Genomic DNA, 17,940 nt, shown 5'->3' with positions numbered 1-17,940 from the left:
ACAAACAGACCAGGAGTTCACAGATTCAGAAGCACACACAAATTTAAAGTATACCCATAAGTTGACTCTTGACTTGTATTCATGGCACTAGAGTTAGACTGCAAGCTCACTGGGGCAGCGGCCATCTTTTTGTTGTATGTTGTACAGTGCCTCACACAATGGGGCCCTGATCTCTGACTGGCACCAATAGGCACAATACAAAGAAAAATAATTTTCAGATGAACCAGGAAGTGCCACTATGGGAAAAATACAGAAAAAAGTATAGGCAAGGTTTTTCCTGGGAACAATGGTGCCAATATGGGAGAAAATGATCCAACTATTGCTTTTTTGGGAACAACTTTTTCTCTACCAAGCCATATTTAATATGCTATTCTTGACCACAATGCATCCAAGTTTACAAAGAGAGTTTTGTTTATTGCCAGTGTGTTATATTTTATCCCTCACAATTGTTCAGGATAATTCCAAATACAGTACATGGAAATAGGTCTGTAATCTATTGAAAAGGAGGCTCTGGTATCTTTTGCCTCTCCCCCTGCAGACAGGCAGAGGATTTTCACACTTGGAATACTGACAAACTAAACCTGAATTTAATGCAGCAGTGGAGAATTGTATTTTCTCTAATTATGTCATTAGTCAGCATGTAGATGTCTCACATTGTACTCAAAAATTTTCAAGCAGATATGAATTTTCTATATATGACTTTCTATTTCAACCACTAACTTCTCCAAATTATTAGCACACACAGCTCTATGCCTTCATTAAGCCACACATGCCTTTTCTAAATACTGAAGTTGATGATTTTTAATTTTCTGTAGGTAGATCATTTGTTATAGATATTTTATCCATTTATAAAAATCTTACACATTATTTCTGGACCAGTCCTGGCTACTAAAACTAAGCATCCTTCAGAACTCAAACAGTAGGACTCCAAAAGGATCTTAACAGATTTCATGAAGGAGGAAAGAGACATGTTTTCAGTCAGACAAGGTGGGTGAGGTAATATCTTTTATTGGACCAACTTCGGTTGGCAAGAGAGAGAAGCTTTCAAGCTACACAGAGCTCTTCCTCTGGTCTGGGAACCCTCCTTACTGAGAGTGTCACAGCTAACTACAAGGTCCAACATATTGTTTAGCATAAGTAATTAGCACATATTCTGAGGGACCATTCAAGGTGAAATGGCGTGTTAACACCCCGGTAATTACAGGACAAAAAGTGGGATTAGTGGGTTACGGACTGTTGTAATAAGCCATAAATCCAGCGTCTGTATTAAGACCATGATTTTTAGTGTCTAGCAAAGTTCTGAATTTAAGCTCCCAGTCAATCATATCAAGGAGCAATAATTGGTTCCTTCATGGTAATTCTTCTTTTCCTTCTCAGTTCTACCATACTATGCTAAAAGATACTACAGCAATTCCCTCATAGAAGAAAGGTGTAAATCAATAAAGTAGTGCCTGTGTACTGAACAACTAGGATCCATCGTTACTGCTCAAAGTGAATAAATTCTTCTTCTTCTTCAAGAAGTGTCCCGATGGGTGCTCCACTGTAGGTGAATCCCGAGCAGTATTCCCGATGGAAGGCTGCGGTTTTGGAGTCGAGACTGTTATAGATAACAATACTGTGGAGCCGAAGATAGCATTGGAAGCTAAGTCTCTAGTAATTGCATATTGTTCTGCCACAGTATGGAGGAAATGCCCAAGTCACTGCCTGGCAGATTTCTGGGATGGGAACATTCTTAAGGAAGGTGATAGAGGTGAAAACCGATCTCACAGAATGTGTATGGATTCCGGATGGAGGTATCGAATTACAAGCACGATAGCAAGAATTAATACAGTATGAGACCCATTTGGAAAGTCTCAGTGATATCACTGCACCTTTTGACCTGTCCACAATTGAGAGGAAGAGCTCAATAGATTTCTTGAAGGCCTTTGTCCTGTCCAAATAAAAGGCCAAGGCTCTTCTAATATCACGCGTATACAGGAGAGCCTACCTGTTGTCACGGTGAGGCTTTGGGTAAAATGTGGGAAGGTGAATGAACTGGTTCACGTGGAAAGAGGAGGTAAACTTGGGGAGGAACTTTGGGTGCGGCCTCAGCTTGACATTGTCTTTAGAACCCTGCGCGGAAACAAAATTTTTATGTGCATCCAATCCATGATCCGCAAACACGGTCTGCGGATATCCACATCCGCGGATGCAGATATCCACAGACTTCCAGGGCTCTAGTTATCTTTAAAGAAAATTGTGACGTGGCGGTATGCCATTAATGCCGCTATTTGCACTGTTCTCTGTGACGGTTACCAGGAACGCTGTCTTAATTGATAGATGCGGAGGAGAACAAATGATCACAGGTTCAAAGGGCTGTCTAGTTAGGCTCTTTAGATTTTGATTTAGGTCCCATGTGGGGTGCCTGGTTTATGGGAATAGGTTTCCTATGCCATTGAGAAATCTCTGTCACTGGATGGGCGAAAATGAAGGATCCATCTATATGTTGGCGGCAGGCTGGTGGCAGGTCTAGTCTGTCTCTGTCTTGAGGTAGCTTAGAGATAGCCCCATCCTCTTGAGGCCTAGTATGTAGTCCAGCACAAAGGGGAGGGAGGAAGATACTGGGATGATTTGTTTGGAATTACACCAAACCTGGAATTTTCCCCCATTTTTGTAGGTAAGTGCGGCAGGTAGCTGACTTTCTCCCGCGTAATAACACTTCTTGCACCTTTTTAGAGCAGCAATTGTGCGTGTGTTGGAATCATGATGAAGCCAAGACTTGAGCCACAGAAACCGTAGGCTGGGACGGAGGATTTGTCCATCATTCTGTGAGAGGAGGTAAGGAGTGGGCTGAAGAGGGATTGGTGGACATATTGTTAGCTGTGCCAGGTATTGGTACCACATCTGTCTCAGCCAGGTGGGAGCAATCAGTATAACTTTTGCTTTTACTCTCTATTTTTTAAACAAGATTTTCAGCATCAGAGGAAATGGAAGAAAAGTGTATAGAAGGTCTCTGAGCCATGGGAGAAGAAGAGCGTCTCCTAAGGAGTGTTTTCCGAGACCGGGCTTGGAGCAATAGAGTGGGAATTTCCTGTTCAGGTAAGTGGCAATCAGGTCAACTGTTGGGGTTCCCTAGTGATGAAATATGCAGTGGAGTACTGTTGGGTTCATTTCCCACTTGTGGTCACGTGAGAACTTGCAGCTGAGACTATCTGCTGTTATATTTTGTACTCCTGACAGGTAAGTGGCTGAAATGAAAATATTGTGATAAATCCACCAATTTCATAGCTTTAGTGTTTCCATGAACAGGGAGGATGATCTGGTGCCCCCTTGTTGATTTATATATATAAAACATGCACGCTATGTTGTCTGTCATGATTTTCATGTAAGTGTCCTTTATCAGTGGAAGAAAGTGTGCATGAGCATTTCTGACCGCTCTTAGTTCTAAGAGGTTGATATGGAGAGTCCATTCAATGGGGGACCATTTGCCCTGAAGCTTGTGGTTGTTCAGATGGGCTATCTATTATGGATGTGTCCATTGTCAAAAGCAATGTTGCATTTGTGGGCTGGCTTGAACTGTCTCTATGAGAGTGGTTAGGGTGTGAAATCTGTGTCACAGGAGGAATGCTCTCGCTTGTACTGCATCAAGATTGGTCCCTACAAACGCCAACCGCTGTACTGGAATCAAGATCAATCTTTTGCATAGATTTGCAAACCCAATTGTGTGAATATATCCACGATCCTATAGGTGGCCCATAGGACGCTGAAGGAGCGGGCTCTGAGGGGACAGTTGTCCAAGTAAGGGTAAATCACGATCCCCACGGTGCATAGATGAACCACTACTACAGAAAGGACCTTGGAGAATACTCTAGGTGTGGATGAGAGGCCGAAGGGAAGTACTCTGTACTGGTAATGGTCCTGACCAAGGGTAAACCTGAGGAATCGTCTATGGATGGCTGGATCAATATATGGAAGTAGATGTCCTAGAGGTCGAGGGTCAAGAACCAGTCTTCCTGCTCTAGAGATGGAATAATTACTGCAAGTGTGACCATCTTGAATTTTTGTGCCTTTAGGTAACTAGTTTAGTGTTCTTAGATCTAGTATGGCTCTCCAACCTCCTTTTCTCTTGGGAATTAGGAAATATTGGAAATAAAAGCCTTTGTCTCTGAAGCATACAGGAATGGGTTCTATGACTCCTAAGCATAGTAGGTGATCTATTTCCTCTCTTTACAGTCTCGTGAAAAAGGTCCCTGAAGAGGGATGATGAGGGAGGGTGGTGATGTGGATAGAGTAACCTTGGAAATGATCTCCACGACCCATCTGTTGGAAGTTAGTATTCCCAGTGTTGGAGGAAAAGAGCGAGGTGACATCAAAAGGGATGTGAAAGCTTGGTAGGCTGCAGCTGAAGTTGTGGGGAGTGGTCTCTAAGGCCCTCAACCAGGGCATTCAAACTGGTGTTTTGAGGTCTAGGGCTGAGATGCTAAGGATTGAGTGGTGATGGTTTATGCCTTTGAATCCTAGGCTTCTATATTGCTGTGGCTCATAGTAACGCTGTGGTGGCAGGTATTGGGGCGGTCGGGATCTATAGGATGATGGAGGACTGAATTTCTATTTCTGTCCTGGTGTGTAGATCCCTAGTGAGCGCAGTGTGGCCTAGAGTCCTTAAGAGTATGGAGTGAGGCATTGGTCTAGTCTTTAAAACGTTTGGAGCCCACAAAGGGGAGGTCCTTGACCATCATTTGTACCTCTTTCGGCAGTCTTGAGAGCGTAATCACGACGCCCATCACATCGCCACCACCGTCGATACCAAGCGGACTGCTGTTTCTGCAGCATCTAGTGTGGTCTGGAGCACTGTTCTAGTTACTAACTGACCCTCATGTATGATTGCTTGAAACTGTTTCCATTGTGCTTCTAGCAAATGGTCAATAAATGTATTAAACTTAGCATAGTTGATGTGGTTGTACTTCCCCATTAAGGCTTGATAATTTGCAATCCTGAATTGCAAAGTTGCTGAGGAGTATCCCTTCCTACCAAATAAATCAACTCTTTTCCAGTCTCTGTCATAATGAGTGGATTTAGTATGATGCTGTTGGCCATGGGAATTCACAATATCCACAATGATGGAGTTAGGTGGAGGGTGTGAAAAAAGGAATTCTGCATCCTTGGAGGACACACAGCACTTTTTATTAGCCCTTTTACATGTTTGTGCGGTAGAGGTTGGCATTTGGCAAATGACCTTTGCAGGATCTAGAAGTGCCTCATTGACTGGGAGGGCAAGTCTTCAGGAGGAAAAGGAGGTGTGCAGTATATCCACTAACTTATAGTGGGTATCTTTCACTTCCACCAGCGGAATCTCGCTGGAGGATTCTCTGCTCCTTGAAGTCTTTAAACCAGGATTTGAGGACTTCAATAGCTCAGACATAGGTGAGAGGTTTATCGCAGAAGTGGGCGGGTGAGATTCTGTGGCCTGCGTTGTGCAGGAGGTCGGACTAGATGATCATAATGGTCCCTTCTGACCTTAATATCTATGAATCTGTAGTGTGTCTACCACTCTTTTTGTGGGATCTTGAAATAGTTTAAAATTATCCACCATGGATGGTGGAGGAGGCATCACCACCTCGTTTGGGGAGAAGGAGGAGATATTCATTGGTGGTGTAACCTCCTCCTCTAGCCTGGCCTCTTGCTCCTCAAAAGTTTCTTGAGGTTCTGGGGCTCTAGATACAGAAGCTGAAGAAGACAGTCTTATCAATTCTTGGTAGGAAACACCAAATGTCCAAGAAGTAGGATGCCTGTGGGCTGCCCATGGGTCCCAGTATGGCCACTGGGGTGATGGAAAGGGCATGGGTGGTGGTTCCCAGGGGCAGCCATACAAGGAGAATTGAGGCTCAGAACAAGGGTATAATGGGGAGTGCCCTGGTTGATGCAGAGATGGCCCACAGTGTGAAGGCTGTGAGAGAATATCACCTTGGTCACTATCTGAATCCTCGCTGTATAGCAGCGGAGTAGACAAGGAGACTGGAATTGAACACCCCATCACTGGTGGTGACTGCAGGGATCAAGATGGGCTTGCTACCAGGGCCCTGGGACCAAGCAGCAGGGACTCTGGAGTCTCGGCCACCATGACATCACTAGAAAAAGGAAACTCCCATGGCACCGCAGTGTGATTGGTACTGACAGGGCTCATCTGTGTTGACTCACTGGTGCCGACTTGCCGGTACAGAGAAAATTGGTAGAGATCTTGAGCGAGATGATCGGCCCAGCAGGGGTTATTTGAAAGTAGTTGGCACCGTAGGTTTTTCCACTTTAGTACCATCGTCACAGAGATGGTATGGTCTTTGCTCTTGCCTTTGACTGGCAATACTGCTGCTTCAGAGCCTGTGCCCTTCAGGTCTTTAGGCTTATAGGCAGTGTCTGCACCAAAGGACCCATCTGACCTATGGTACCGTGTTTCAGAGCTGTTTGTGCCACCAGTGCAGAGGTGACCAATCATGCCATGGATCTCCTCTGGCTGGTCAAGAGCTCAGTTTGAAGGCTTGCAGCCCTCTTTCTGGAGACTTTGCGAGGGTAGTCAGAAGATTTCCTCCTCGTCTCTCTCTCAGAAGTTGAAGAGTCCGGGGACGACCTTTACCATGGAGGAGATTCAGGACTGGGGTCAGATGTCAATTTAAGAGCACCGTCCATGAGGAGGGGTTTCAACTTTAATTCCCAGTTCTTTTGGGATATAACCTTCAATTGTTGGTAGAAGGTGCACTTCTACGGAATGTGAGCCTTTCTGAGGCTCCGAACGCCGCAATAGTGTCCATCTGTAACTGGTACTGCTCCCTACAGGAGAGGCATTGCTTAAACACAGGAGAACTGGGCATGCCCCTTACTGAGGGCAATTCCCAGACAGGGGAAAAAGGGGGAAAACAGGGATAAGGAAATTTTATTTTTTTTAATGGGGGCGGGGCGGGAGGGGGAAGAGAACCTAACAGAAACCCTAAAAGCTAAGGGAAAAAAAAATGGAAACTCTAGTAGGAGCTAGGAAAGTGAACTCAAACTCTGAGGAAAGAGAAAGTGGACTGCTATGTGCTCTGTCTCTGACCATGGGCGGTTGAGAAGGAACCGAGGACAGTTCGCCCCTCCAGCACGAGTTAGCCTTGAGGCAGAACACGAGGGAGTGAGAGTGCATGTATGGGCCAAACAAACACTGCTATCTAAAATCTGTGACCAAAGGTGCAGGGACGCAAACACACCTACAGTGGAACACCCATATGGACACTACTGGAAGTAGTTTAAAGATCTAGAAAGACTTGGCTTTTCTAGAGCATTACCATCCATTGATCATGGAGATTTAAAACACAGGCTGCTTCCATGAAATGGTGGCTGAGAAAATAGTTTGTGACTCCTTTGCAAGCTGATGAAACCAAATCAAAGAAAGTATTAAAATTTACCTTGGAGAACAGTACAGAGAAAATTAGACTGAACCAAAAGGTCCTAAGTGCTGAGATTCCTGCCAGCACCCAGATGCCTTTTGATGCTTTTATGCTCAGAAGAACTGTTAAGAATGCTGTTGCCAAAGTGACTTGCAGAGCAGACAACAATACCAACTGTAATCAATGAAACACAGCTGTTCCCAATACTAAGGAAAGTTGAATGGCAACTAATACTGATATCGTACTGAAAGTTATCCGTACACGTAGGACTCAAATGCTGAACAATTAATGCCTGTCCAAACACAGATTGCATAGTACTACACTATAAGTATTTGTGGCTTTGGTACTTCAATGGCTGCTCAACACAGTCTGGAAGAATAGTTCACAACAGGTAATTAATGCTTTTAGCTCCTATTGGATGACAGAGACTGGCCAAAGAATTCATAAGAAATCAAACTAGGATATATTTATAGACTGCCCTTGCAGATTTGATGGAGACCAGGATTTCAGCACGTGGGAGAAATCAGACTGAAGTAACATTAAGCCACTATTTGACTTGGAATAATGAAGGCGATAGGACAAGTAAAGCGAGGTGTGGGGGGGGAGGGAGGGGAACTCTTCAATCTCCCTCTACCTCCAAAGAGCCATCTATTTGATTTGGATTAAAATGGATTTCTTTAAAACACAAACCCCTTCTAAACAGAACCAGACCAGTGCCATGGCTTGAGCAAGTTTGAAAAATTACAATAAGTTGCCAAGACCTCATTAAACATTGCTATACCTTTTCCTATATTTCCTTTCCCATCCTTACCCATTAAGAGAGAACTGCATGTAAAAAGACTTTCACTTTCAAGATAACCTACCTCAAGCTAGAGCAGTGGTTCTCAAACTTTTGTATTGGTGACCCCTTTCACAGAACAAGCCTCTGAATGCAACCTCCCCCCCCCCCATAAATTAAAAACACTTTTTTTATATTTAGCATGATTATAAATGCTGAAGGTGAAGCGGGGCTTGGGGTGGAGGCTGACAGCGCACAACCCCCCCCATGTAATAATCTCATGACCCTCTGAGGGGTCCCGACTCCCGTTTGAGAACCACTGTGCTACAGTCATGCAGCAGTGAATACAGAGGCACACATACATTTAAAGCACACCAATAAGTCGATTCTTCACATTTATTCACGGCACTAGAGTTAGATTGCAAGCTTGTTGGGGGCAAGCATCGTATTTTTGTTATATGTTTTTACAGCACTTTGCACAATGGGGTCCTGATCTCTGACTGGGGTCCGTAGACACAATACAAAGAAATACAATAATAATTTTCCAATGCACCAGGAAATACCAAGATAGGAAAAATACAGAAAAAGTATGCCACTACCCTGAATTACTTCCACAGTGTTGGAATGCAATATTGCAAGCATGTCACCATATCTTTGGCCACCACCTAAGCAGAGACAGGCAGCATCACTACTTGAACAGGAGAGGCCAAGATACAGGTGTTGTGGGAGGTAGTGCTGATGTTTCAAATAGACGGGACTTCTAGATGGTACTGAAGCAATGTCCCCAGCATAGTGGTTTAGGGACACTGTCCTGTTGGACATGCCAACTTTTGGAAGAGACATAAAACTGAACCCCCGTGATATTCTTGTTTGGGTATTTACATTCTGCCTACAATACCTACATTTCTCTTGGAACATCAACTGGATATGACACTTATCTACATTCTTTTGAAAACTGATATATACTACTGCAGTGTGCAGTTAAAGCTGCTATGTTCCACTCTAGAGATGGATGTGTCAGAATGTTGTTTGCAACAGTGCCTTTGTACAATAGCTTATAAAGGGATCCTTGGGGGTGAAAAAGGTACTATTTTCTCTGAAAGAATCATGGACGAAGTCACAAGATATATGAGAGAAAAACATCTACTCAAACGCAGTGCACAGACTTGCGCTGACTGTATAGGGGTGAATTTCACCCATGATGAGTATCTTCTTAAGTACCAGTAAGGAGAAAGGAAATACAGAGTGAGCACAGGACAGTTTAAAGGGATTTAACTGGCCTTGCTTCAAGTTTGGCAGTGGTCTGTTAAGCAGATTTTTGATTTACATACCAGCAAAAAGTAATTAAATTCTTAGGATTACAATTGCTTCTCTGACCAAGTGTTATTTAGCTTTAAACTATTCTTTTTAAAAATTAGGCTTTTCATGCAATACAGTTTTTTTGAAGTGGAGTAGTCAATTTAACGTTTTAGTGAAAACTTTTAAAACCCATCAAGAGATTTACATATGAAAAACCAGCTACTGAGCAGGAAAAAAGGTATATTTCAAAACTTTATTTTATAATATTGTAAATGCCTCCTTTTGAGTGAAACTTTTTTTTTTTAATTAGAACACCTCACTTTGCAAGCGTAAAGGCACAGAACAGAAGCTACTGTAATTGTTGTTTTAATGGGGAGAGTCTAAAATTCTTACCTGTAAATGAAGTATTTTAGATTCATTATTCCGCAGCATTTCCTTCTGTCTTTCAATTTCTATTTCAAAGCTACAAATCTGATTATGTAAAGTTTGTATACTCTTGTTCTTTTCCAAACTTTCATTCTGGAGCATGGCCACCTGGAAAAAATTCTACAATTACTCCTGCCAAAACTTGTGAAAAATACCTACAACTTCATTTTTTAAAACTGTCCTAGAGATTTCCCCTTAAGCTCAGAAGAGAGATCCTAGCAAAATCTCTCTCTATGGCTAAAATACTACCAGGAAAATCGGAAGTTTCTAATAATTTTTTCCCCACTCCCACAGTGTTGTACTGATACAACCTGGCCTAATAAATGAGAAAAGGCGATATGCAAAAGCAGCAATAAATCTTACTTCTAAACACAACTGTTTATGTGGGTCACTATTTAATAGGTCAGCGTCCAGGCTTTCGCCTCACTCCTCGACATGGAGGTGGTTAGACATACAGAGGAAGCAACCTATTTAGTTCCAGATTGGGGTTGGCAATGCTAATATTGCTTAAAGAGAAATGCCAAAGAAAAGTAGCACTGAAAAGGCCTATGTAGGAAGGAGGAAGATTAGTAAATTCTACTCTCTCAATCTAAGTTCTAATTTAAATGAGCTCACTAACTATGGTAATTGTGTGGCAATGGATGGCTGTGTACTAAAGAAAGGTGGTCAAAGCAGCTTAACTAATATTACTGTAGATAGAATCTGTTCAGTCCAGAGCAAACCCAAAAGAGTCTACTAGCACCCAAAGAGACAAAGAGGATGCACAGAGTGTTAGTGATGATATTCTTTTTCTGTATGGGCACACCTTTTCATAAATAATATTTGTTTGTGACTGGTTTTCATTTTAAGCCATCAGCCATGTTATTGGAATACTGTGTGGAACATCTATCAGGAGCCACAAGGAGCGTATAAAAGAGTGTAAGCAATCTATTCATCACTCGTTTTGTTGCTTGCATGTGTTACACTTTTACACAATTTCCTTCTGTCAAGAAGTATGCATGAGCTATAGGAGACAGTCAAGGTGGGTGAGGTAAATTCCTGGGACCAACATGGCTACAATTACACTGCATATATTATCTATATGTTATTCAACAGTACAACAAAGTATCTGACATCTAGACAATGTTGGACTCATTACATCTCAGCATTGCTTCTGACAGACAGACAATACAAAACACCATTTTTGATCCAATTAAATAAATGTGGAAGTTCCTCTTTCAGACTAATTATTTTACACCGCATTCAAACAATAAAACTAAAAAACCCCAAGACAACCTCTAGTGCTTCTCAGGTTCAGACACCCTTGACTTAAACCATAAGGTGGCCATGACTCTTGGTGCCCCACCACTTCTGCTGTTTTAAAACCTTGTTTCAGTATTTTCCACTGATGTCACTTCACTGCCAGGCCCAGAGTCAAGAACTAGATCTTTACAAGGCAAGATAAGAAAAAATGATTTCCATTCCCACAAAATGGAACAGTCGCTGAAGACCCATACAAATTAACAGTGCTCAACAGCACTGAAATCTTAAGGGGACAAGATCCCACCCAAAAGGTATGCATGTTGGAACGAGATCCTGTACCACATTTCTACAAGGACACAAGAAGGCCTAGTAGAAATAAGGCATGAAGCGGATTTTTTCTCCTTACATTACAGAGCGAGAAAACTGCCAGTCACTGAAGGAAAGCATGCCCAGTGTACCGGCGATAGTTTTCAAGAACACTTTAACCATGTGAAAGTTTGCCTTCCACATAAATCAGACCTTCTGGGTAGCTACTCTAATTTGTGCATCCAACTTTTCCTTAATGAATCAGAGTTCTTTACTTAATAGTGACATTTCCATTCCCTTTCTTTCATTATTTCCTCTCCATACTCCCTGATCACAAGCCTGTTGCACTTGTGCTGCTGGTATTATATTTCCATTTTTATGTAAGTTACAGATATGCCCTGTCTTGTACTGAGATTTCCCATGCAGTTTACAGGGCCATATCCTGCAGTCCTTAGTCAGACAAACCTCTCATTACACCAAATGTAATCTGAAAGTAACTCATGCATGAACGGAGATAAATAAATATACAGGATTCAAATTTCATTTGGCTTGTGCCTTTTGAATTTGAGTATATCAATTTTAAAATAAGGGAGCACAAAAAGAAACAAAACTATTATCAGTATTTTACGCACCGTACCTGAAATCAAGAATCATGAATTTTCTTCACTTACTCGTCATATTTCAATGCTACAGTGCACGCCATTTTGCTGTCTTGCAAAAGCATTTAATAAATTAAGGTATTATTTTATTATTTCAGAATTCTATTCTGGGAACCCAATTCACGCTCCCAAATAAGAAACGAAAACATTTCTCATTCCTTACAAGATTGGATTAGTTATCTCCACATTTAGATCACATGACACGGCTTTTGTATTTAAGCATACATAGCAGGATTTATTAGAGAAGCTACAAAATTTGAATTGAGTCACGATTCCCAGCATCCAAAAATTCCAGGGTATTCTGATTCAGGCTTCTAGTTTGTCCCACTACAAAGAAAGACTCAGATCATGAAATTCAGATTCCCTACTACCAAACTTTTGATTTAAATTTGTTTAATCTCTTTACTTTTTGTCAACAGCAATATTCACTTACTGAGGTGATCATTTAGCAAATGCTTTGGAAGGGACTATATACAGCAAGCCTGAAGGTTTTCAGTTTGTACACCACTTAGGTGTTCTGTGTCATCAAAGAATCATCCTGAATGGGAGCAGTTAACTTTTTATTTCCTTCCATTCAAATCCAGTTAAGTACAAAGGATGAAATTTTGGCCTCTCTGAACTCAGTGGCTAAACTTTCATTGGCTTCAATGAGGCCAGGATTTCACCTATATTCTTCAGCAGAAGTTCCTTCTCTGCCCTAACGCATTCAGTGCCATGAGTTAGGGTCCTCTCCTTCCAGTTAAAGTAAGTCACAATCCATTTTATTACACCTCTTGACAATAAAATCACTGACATGTGATATGTGGTTAGCTATTCTGGTAACTTGGCACTGTCCTGGGATTTCCAGTGATTCAACTCATTTATTATGTATAGGAAGAAGTTTACAAAGCAGGAAGTGCAAAAAGACAATAGTGATAAGCAATTATGTCCTAAGACTGAAAAAAAATTGCACGGAAGCATTTATTTTCTTACCACTAAAAAAAAAAAAGATACAGAATTGCTCAACCGTTTTTAAATGATACAGCACATATCAGGGCAATTGCAATTCTTTTAAAGTGCAGTATGGAAAATAAGAAAAATATACTGTAAGTCACAGGGAAGAGGCTCTCTTTAATTATGTAAAATAAATTTTATAGCTTGACTCAAATTAGCAAAAAAGGAAATAAGAATATGAACCTGTATTTGTTAAAGCTGAAACATTTACAGCACCTACACTACCACTAAATTATGGGAATTTCTTCCTAGATTTGAAGGTGATGGTAAACTGAGATGATGTTCTCCTCTCCAGTGAAACTAAAATTTACACACAGAAATATACCTGAATCAAAGCACACTAGAATCCTCCTGCGCAAAAGAAATTGTTTTCTAGTTGGGCTCTGAAGAAAAATGCTAGCACAACAGGGAAATTGCTCTCCACATAGTTCAGTGAACTCTGGCAAATAAACTTCTGTAGACTGACTAAAGTCACAGGCTTACATCTCCATTTGCCAGTGGGCTCTCATCTGGATTGCTTTCACCTTTCTCTTACTTTAATATATGCCTTCACATAATTCACTCCCACTCAAAGAAAGGCTAAAGAGGCTCCGGACTTTTCTACTTTTAGGTTTAGGAGAATTTGTTCAGAAACATCGGATTTAAAAAAAAAAAAAAAGGAGTACTTGTGGCACCTTAGAGACTAACAAATTTATTTGAGCATAAGCTTTCGTGAGCTACAGTTCACTTCATTGGATGCACACAGTGGAAAATAAAGTGGGGAGATTTATATACATAGAGAACATGAAATCATGGGTGTTACCATACACACTGTAACGAGAGTGATCATTTAAGGTGAGATATTACCAGCAGGAGAGCAGGGGCGGGGGGGCCTTTTGCAGTGATAATCAAGGTGGGCCATTTCCAGCAGTTGACAAGAACGTCTGAGGAACAGTGGGAGGGTGGAATAAACATGGGGAAATAGTTTTACTTTGTGTAATGACCCATCCACTCCCAGTCTGTATTCAAGCCTAAGTTAATTCTATCCAGTTTGCAAATTAATTCCAATTCAGCAGTCTCTTGTTGGAGTCTGTTTTTGACGTTTTTAGGTCTGTAATCAAGTGACCAAAGAGACTGAAGTGTTCTCCAACTGGTTTTTGGATGTTATAATTCTTGACGTCTGATTTGTGTCCATTTATTCTTTTACGTAGAGACTGTCCATGGCAGAGGGGCATTGCTGGCACATGATGGCATATATCACATTGGTAGATATGCAGGTGAACGAGCCTCTGACAGTGTGGCTGATGTGATTAGGCTCTATGATAGTGACCCCTGAATAGGTATGTGGACACAGCTGGCAACGGGCTTTGTTGCAAGGATAGGTTCCTGGTTAATGGTTCTGTTGTATGGTTGCTGGTGAGTATTTGCTTCAGGCTGGGGGGCTGTCTGTAAGCAAGGATTGGCCTGTCTCCCAAGGTCTGTGAGAGTGATGGGTCGTCCTTCAGGATAGGCTGTAGATCCTTGATGATGCGTTGGAGAGGTTTTAGTTGGGGGCTAAAGGTGATGGCTAGTGGCGTTTTCTTATTTTCTTTGTTGGGCCTGTCCTGTAGTAGGTGACTTCTTGGTACTCCAAACTACAATCCGTTGGTGATCTTCCTGAAAACACCATCCTGGCCACTATGGATGTAGAAGCAGTCTACACCAATTTTCCACACAAAGATGGACTACAAGCCGTCAGAAACAGTATCCCCAATAATGTCACGGCAAACCTGGTGGCTGAACTTTGTGACTTTGTCCTCACCCATAACTATTTCACATTTGGGGACAATGTATACCTTCAAATCAGCGGCACTGCTATGGGTACGCGCACGGCCCCACAGTATGCCAACATTTTTATGGTGGACTTAGAACAACGCTTCCTCAGCTCTCATCCCCTAATGCCCCTACTCTACTTGCGTTACCTACATTGATGACATCTTCATCATCTGGACCCATGGAAAAGAAACCCTTGAGGAATTCCACCACGATTTCAACAATTTCCATCCCACCATCAACCTCAGCCTGGACCAGTCCACACAAGAGATCCACTTCCTGGACACTACGGTGCTAATAAGCGATGGTCACATAAACACCACCCTATACCGGAAACGTACCGACGGCTATTCCTACCTACATGCCTCCAGCTTTTATCCAGACCACACCACACGATCCATTGTCTACAGCCAAGCTCTGCGATACAACCGCATTTGCTCCAACCCCTCAGACAGAGACAAACACCTACAAGATCTCTATCAAGCATTCTTACAACCACAATACCCACCTGCTGAAGTGAAGAAACAGATTGACAGAGCCAGAAGAGTACCCAAAAGTCACCTACTACAGGACAGGCCCAACAAAGAAAATAAGAGAACACCACTAGCCATCACCTTCAGCCCCCAACTAAAACCTCTCCAACGCTCTCCTGCTGGTAATATCTCACCTTAAGTGATCAGTCTCGTTACAGTGTGTATGGTAACACCCATTGCTTCATGTTTTCTATGCATATAAATCTCCCCACTATATTTTTCACTGAATGCATCCGATGAAGTGAGCTGTAGCTTACGAAAGCTTATGCTCAAATAAATTTGTTAGTCTCTAAGGTGCCACAAGTACTCCTTTTCTTTTTGCGGATACAGACTAACACGGCTGCTACTCTGAAACCATCGGATTAAAAGTAATTCAGTATTTGGTTAAGCCATCAAAATAATGTTTTTATTTAAAACACTGACCCTCTTAAGACCTGTCACTTTAAAATGGGTTGCCTCATTTCACTATTGATTGGGTGCAGCATTGACACATATTTTGAAGTCAAAGCCTACGAAAGGCCTGCTTTAAATGCTCTAAATTAAGTCATTCAAAGGACTTGAAGCTCTTAGTGAGGTGATCTGCCGCATCTGGTCTCCCAATAAATTCCCCTAAGTCCCCAAAACTCTTTTAAAGACAAGAGTTCCCAGGGAGCATTGCACAATGAGAACTTAGTTAGATCCAGCATCAGAACAGAAACCAGCCTGCCTGAGAGTAACACAGAATGTCAATTAATAAAAGTCTCTTCAGGCCAAGAAGCTTGGAGAGCTCTTGATAAATTTAAAATAAAAATGAAGCCGGTTCAGTATGTGGAGTTTTCCAGGATCTGATCTCCAGAAAAATACACAGGTAGATGCAGCTCCTAACATTGCAGTACTTTTCCTAACCGTCTCTTTCATAAGAAAAAGGGATTGAAGGAGAAATTTAATGTCAGCTGGTTTGATAACTTAAATATTAAAATACTAAATTCATAGCAACACGTGAATAAAAATTACATATTTATTCGTGAAGCCAATTTTCTTCTTTTATTGTAATAAAATTGATGTTACACTCATTTTACCGCTTTTTGAGCCTACTAGTGGTTTAGCTGTATTTCCAAACAGCTTCTGAACAAAAGTGTTTTCCTCTATTTTTATAGAATTTAAAAAAATTAATGAAAATTAAAGTGAGTAGAAGATATACCTTATTTTCTAGAGAATTACTCCATTCTTTCAATAAATTTACATGCTGCACTGCTGAGCTGGCTTCATGTGCTTTAATTTGCTGATTTGTTCCCTGTGACAACAAAGAATTTATACATTTTAGCCAATTTCACTTTTTTAAAAAAACCAATAATATAACACAAGACTATAAAACCAGCACTACATATATTTTGGTACACAGATGTACTTTATAAAAAATATAAATAGAGTGGAAATCTACTTGGGAACTTATGAAAGAAGTGAGAGATACATTTAAAAACAAGTGTTTTATCCAACTGCTGTATATTTCCATTGTACTTATTTATCAGAGGAAACAAAAGTGGAGAAAAGATTTACAAAATGAATTGTTTAGAACCATCTCTAGAAACTTTTATAATAAATAAATCAGAAAACAAGTCACATAACTCAAACATCTGATTCCACAAATATAGCTTTAACCATTTTATAAATTACTGTAAAGTTTCCATTGATGTGAATATGAAAGAAAAACAGTTAAGGTACATTTATCATCACTGGAAACTGCCAACTTTGTAGAATCTGTCAACTAAAATAGTTTACAGTGGCTAATTTGCCATTATAGAAAGTTAGCAAGACACATCCATTGTTGCTTTATGATGTTCAGATTTCCTGCCCCCTCACAATCTGCAAATGTTGGTACAAATAACCACTGTAAGTTTACAAAACACACATAGATAATATACAGAGTACATAAGATGCAGATCATGTTACCTTCTACTTCACGCTATACTTCAGCAAATATTTTGCAAAACATTTTATATCTGTTTAGATGTTAGATATGTTGCAAGCAACTGGAAAAGTTTCAATGATCTTCAATGTATATACTCTATATAAAATATTCAAAAATATATATGTGGATATATGTACATATATACACACATATACATACATAAAAAGAATGAACAGTGATACGTAAGACATAACAGTGGGCAGTGCTACATCATTAATTATTTCTACAGTTGAGAGAGGAACTGTACTTTTTGTGTTTAAATTGTTGAATGCTTTCTTTTTTACACTGGCAGAATATTAAGGGACTGATCAAAAGTCCTTTGACGTTAATGGGAAAAGACTCTCATTGACTTCAATGAGACTTAAAACAGGCCTTGAGATATCAATGGGAAAGAAGGTTTAGAGGAGTGTTGCACAGAGATTGCACATGTACACAAAAATCTAGTTTCATAGGTCACAGTGAGCTTCAAAATTATGGCATTTAATTTGATAAATTCCGTTTTTCCTGTCAGCAGCTTTTAAATTTTTACTGTAAAACTGTCAGAATTGGCTGACACTCTCAGATGCATGGT

The 17,940-nt window shown here is 40.9% G+C and overlaps 1 protein-coding gene across 5 annotated transcripts in view; it reads right to left on the bottom strand.

Annotated features, from left to right (window-relative positions):
- Positions 1-17,940, bottom strand: part of TRAF3 (TNF receptor associated factor 3) — a 90,571-nt gene that overhangs the window by 11,211 nt on the left and 61,420 nt on the right. For all 5 annotated transcript variants that reach the window (XM_073349709.2, XM_073349708.2, XM_078853391.1 and 2 more), the window contains 2 exons: positions 16,602-16,694; positions 9,865-10,005 (listed from right to left, as the gene is read on the bottom strand). In XM_073349709.2, the coding sequence (XP_073205810.1) occupies positions 9,865-10,005; positions 16,602-16,694 (234 nt within the window). The remainder of the gene's footprint in view (positions 1-9,864; positions 10,006-16,601; positions 16,695-17,940) is intronic.

This window comes from Lepidochelys kempii, chromosome 6 (genome assembly GCF_965140285.1).
Source record: "Lepidochelys kempii isolate rLepKem1 chromosome 6, rLepKem1.hap1, whole genome shotgun sequence".
NCBI lineage: Eukaryota > Metazoa > Chordata > Testudines > Cheloniidae > Lepidochelys > Lepidochelys kempii.
The sequence above is the reverse complement of the archived record's forward strand: the minus strand, read 5'-3'. Positions and strand labels throughout refer to the sequence as shown.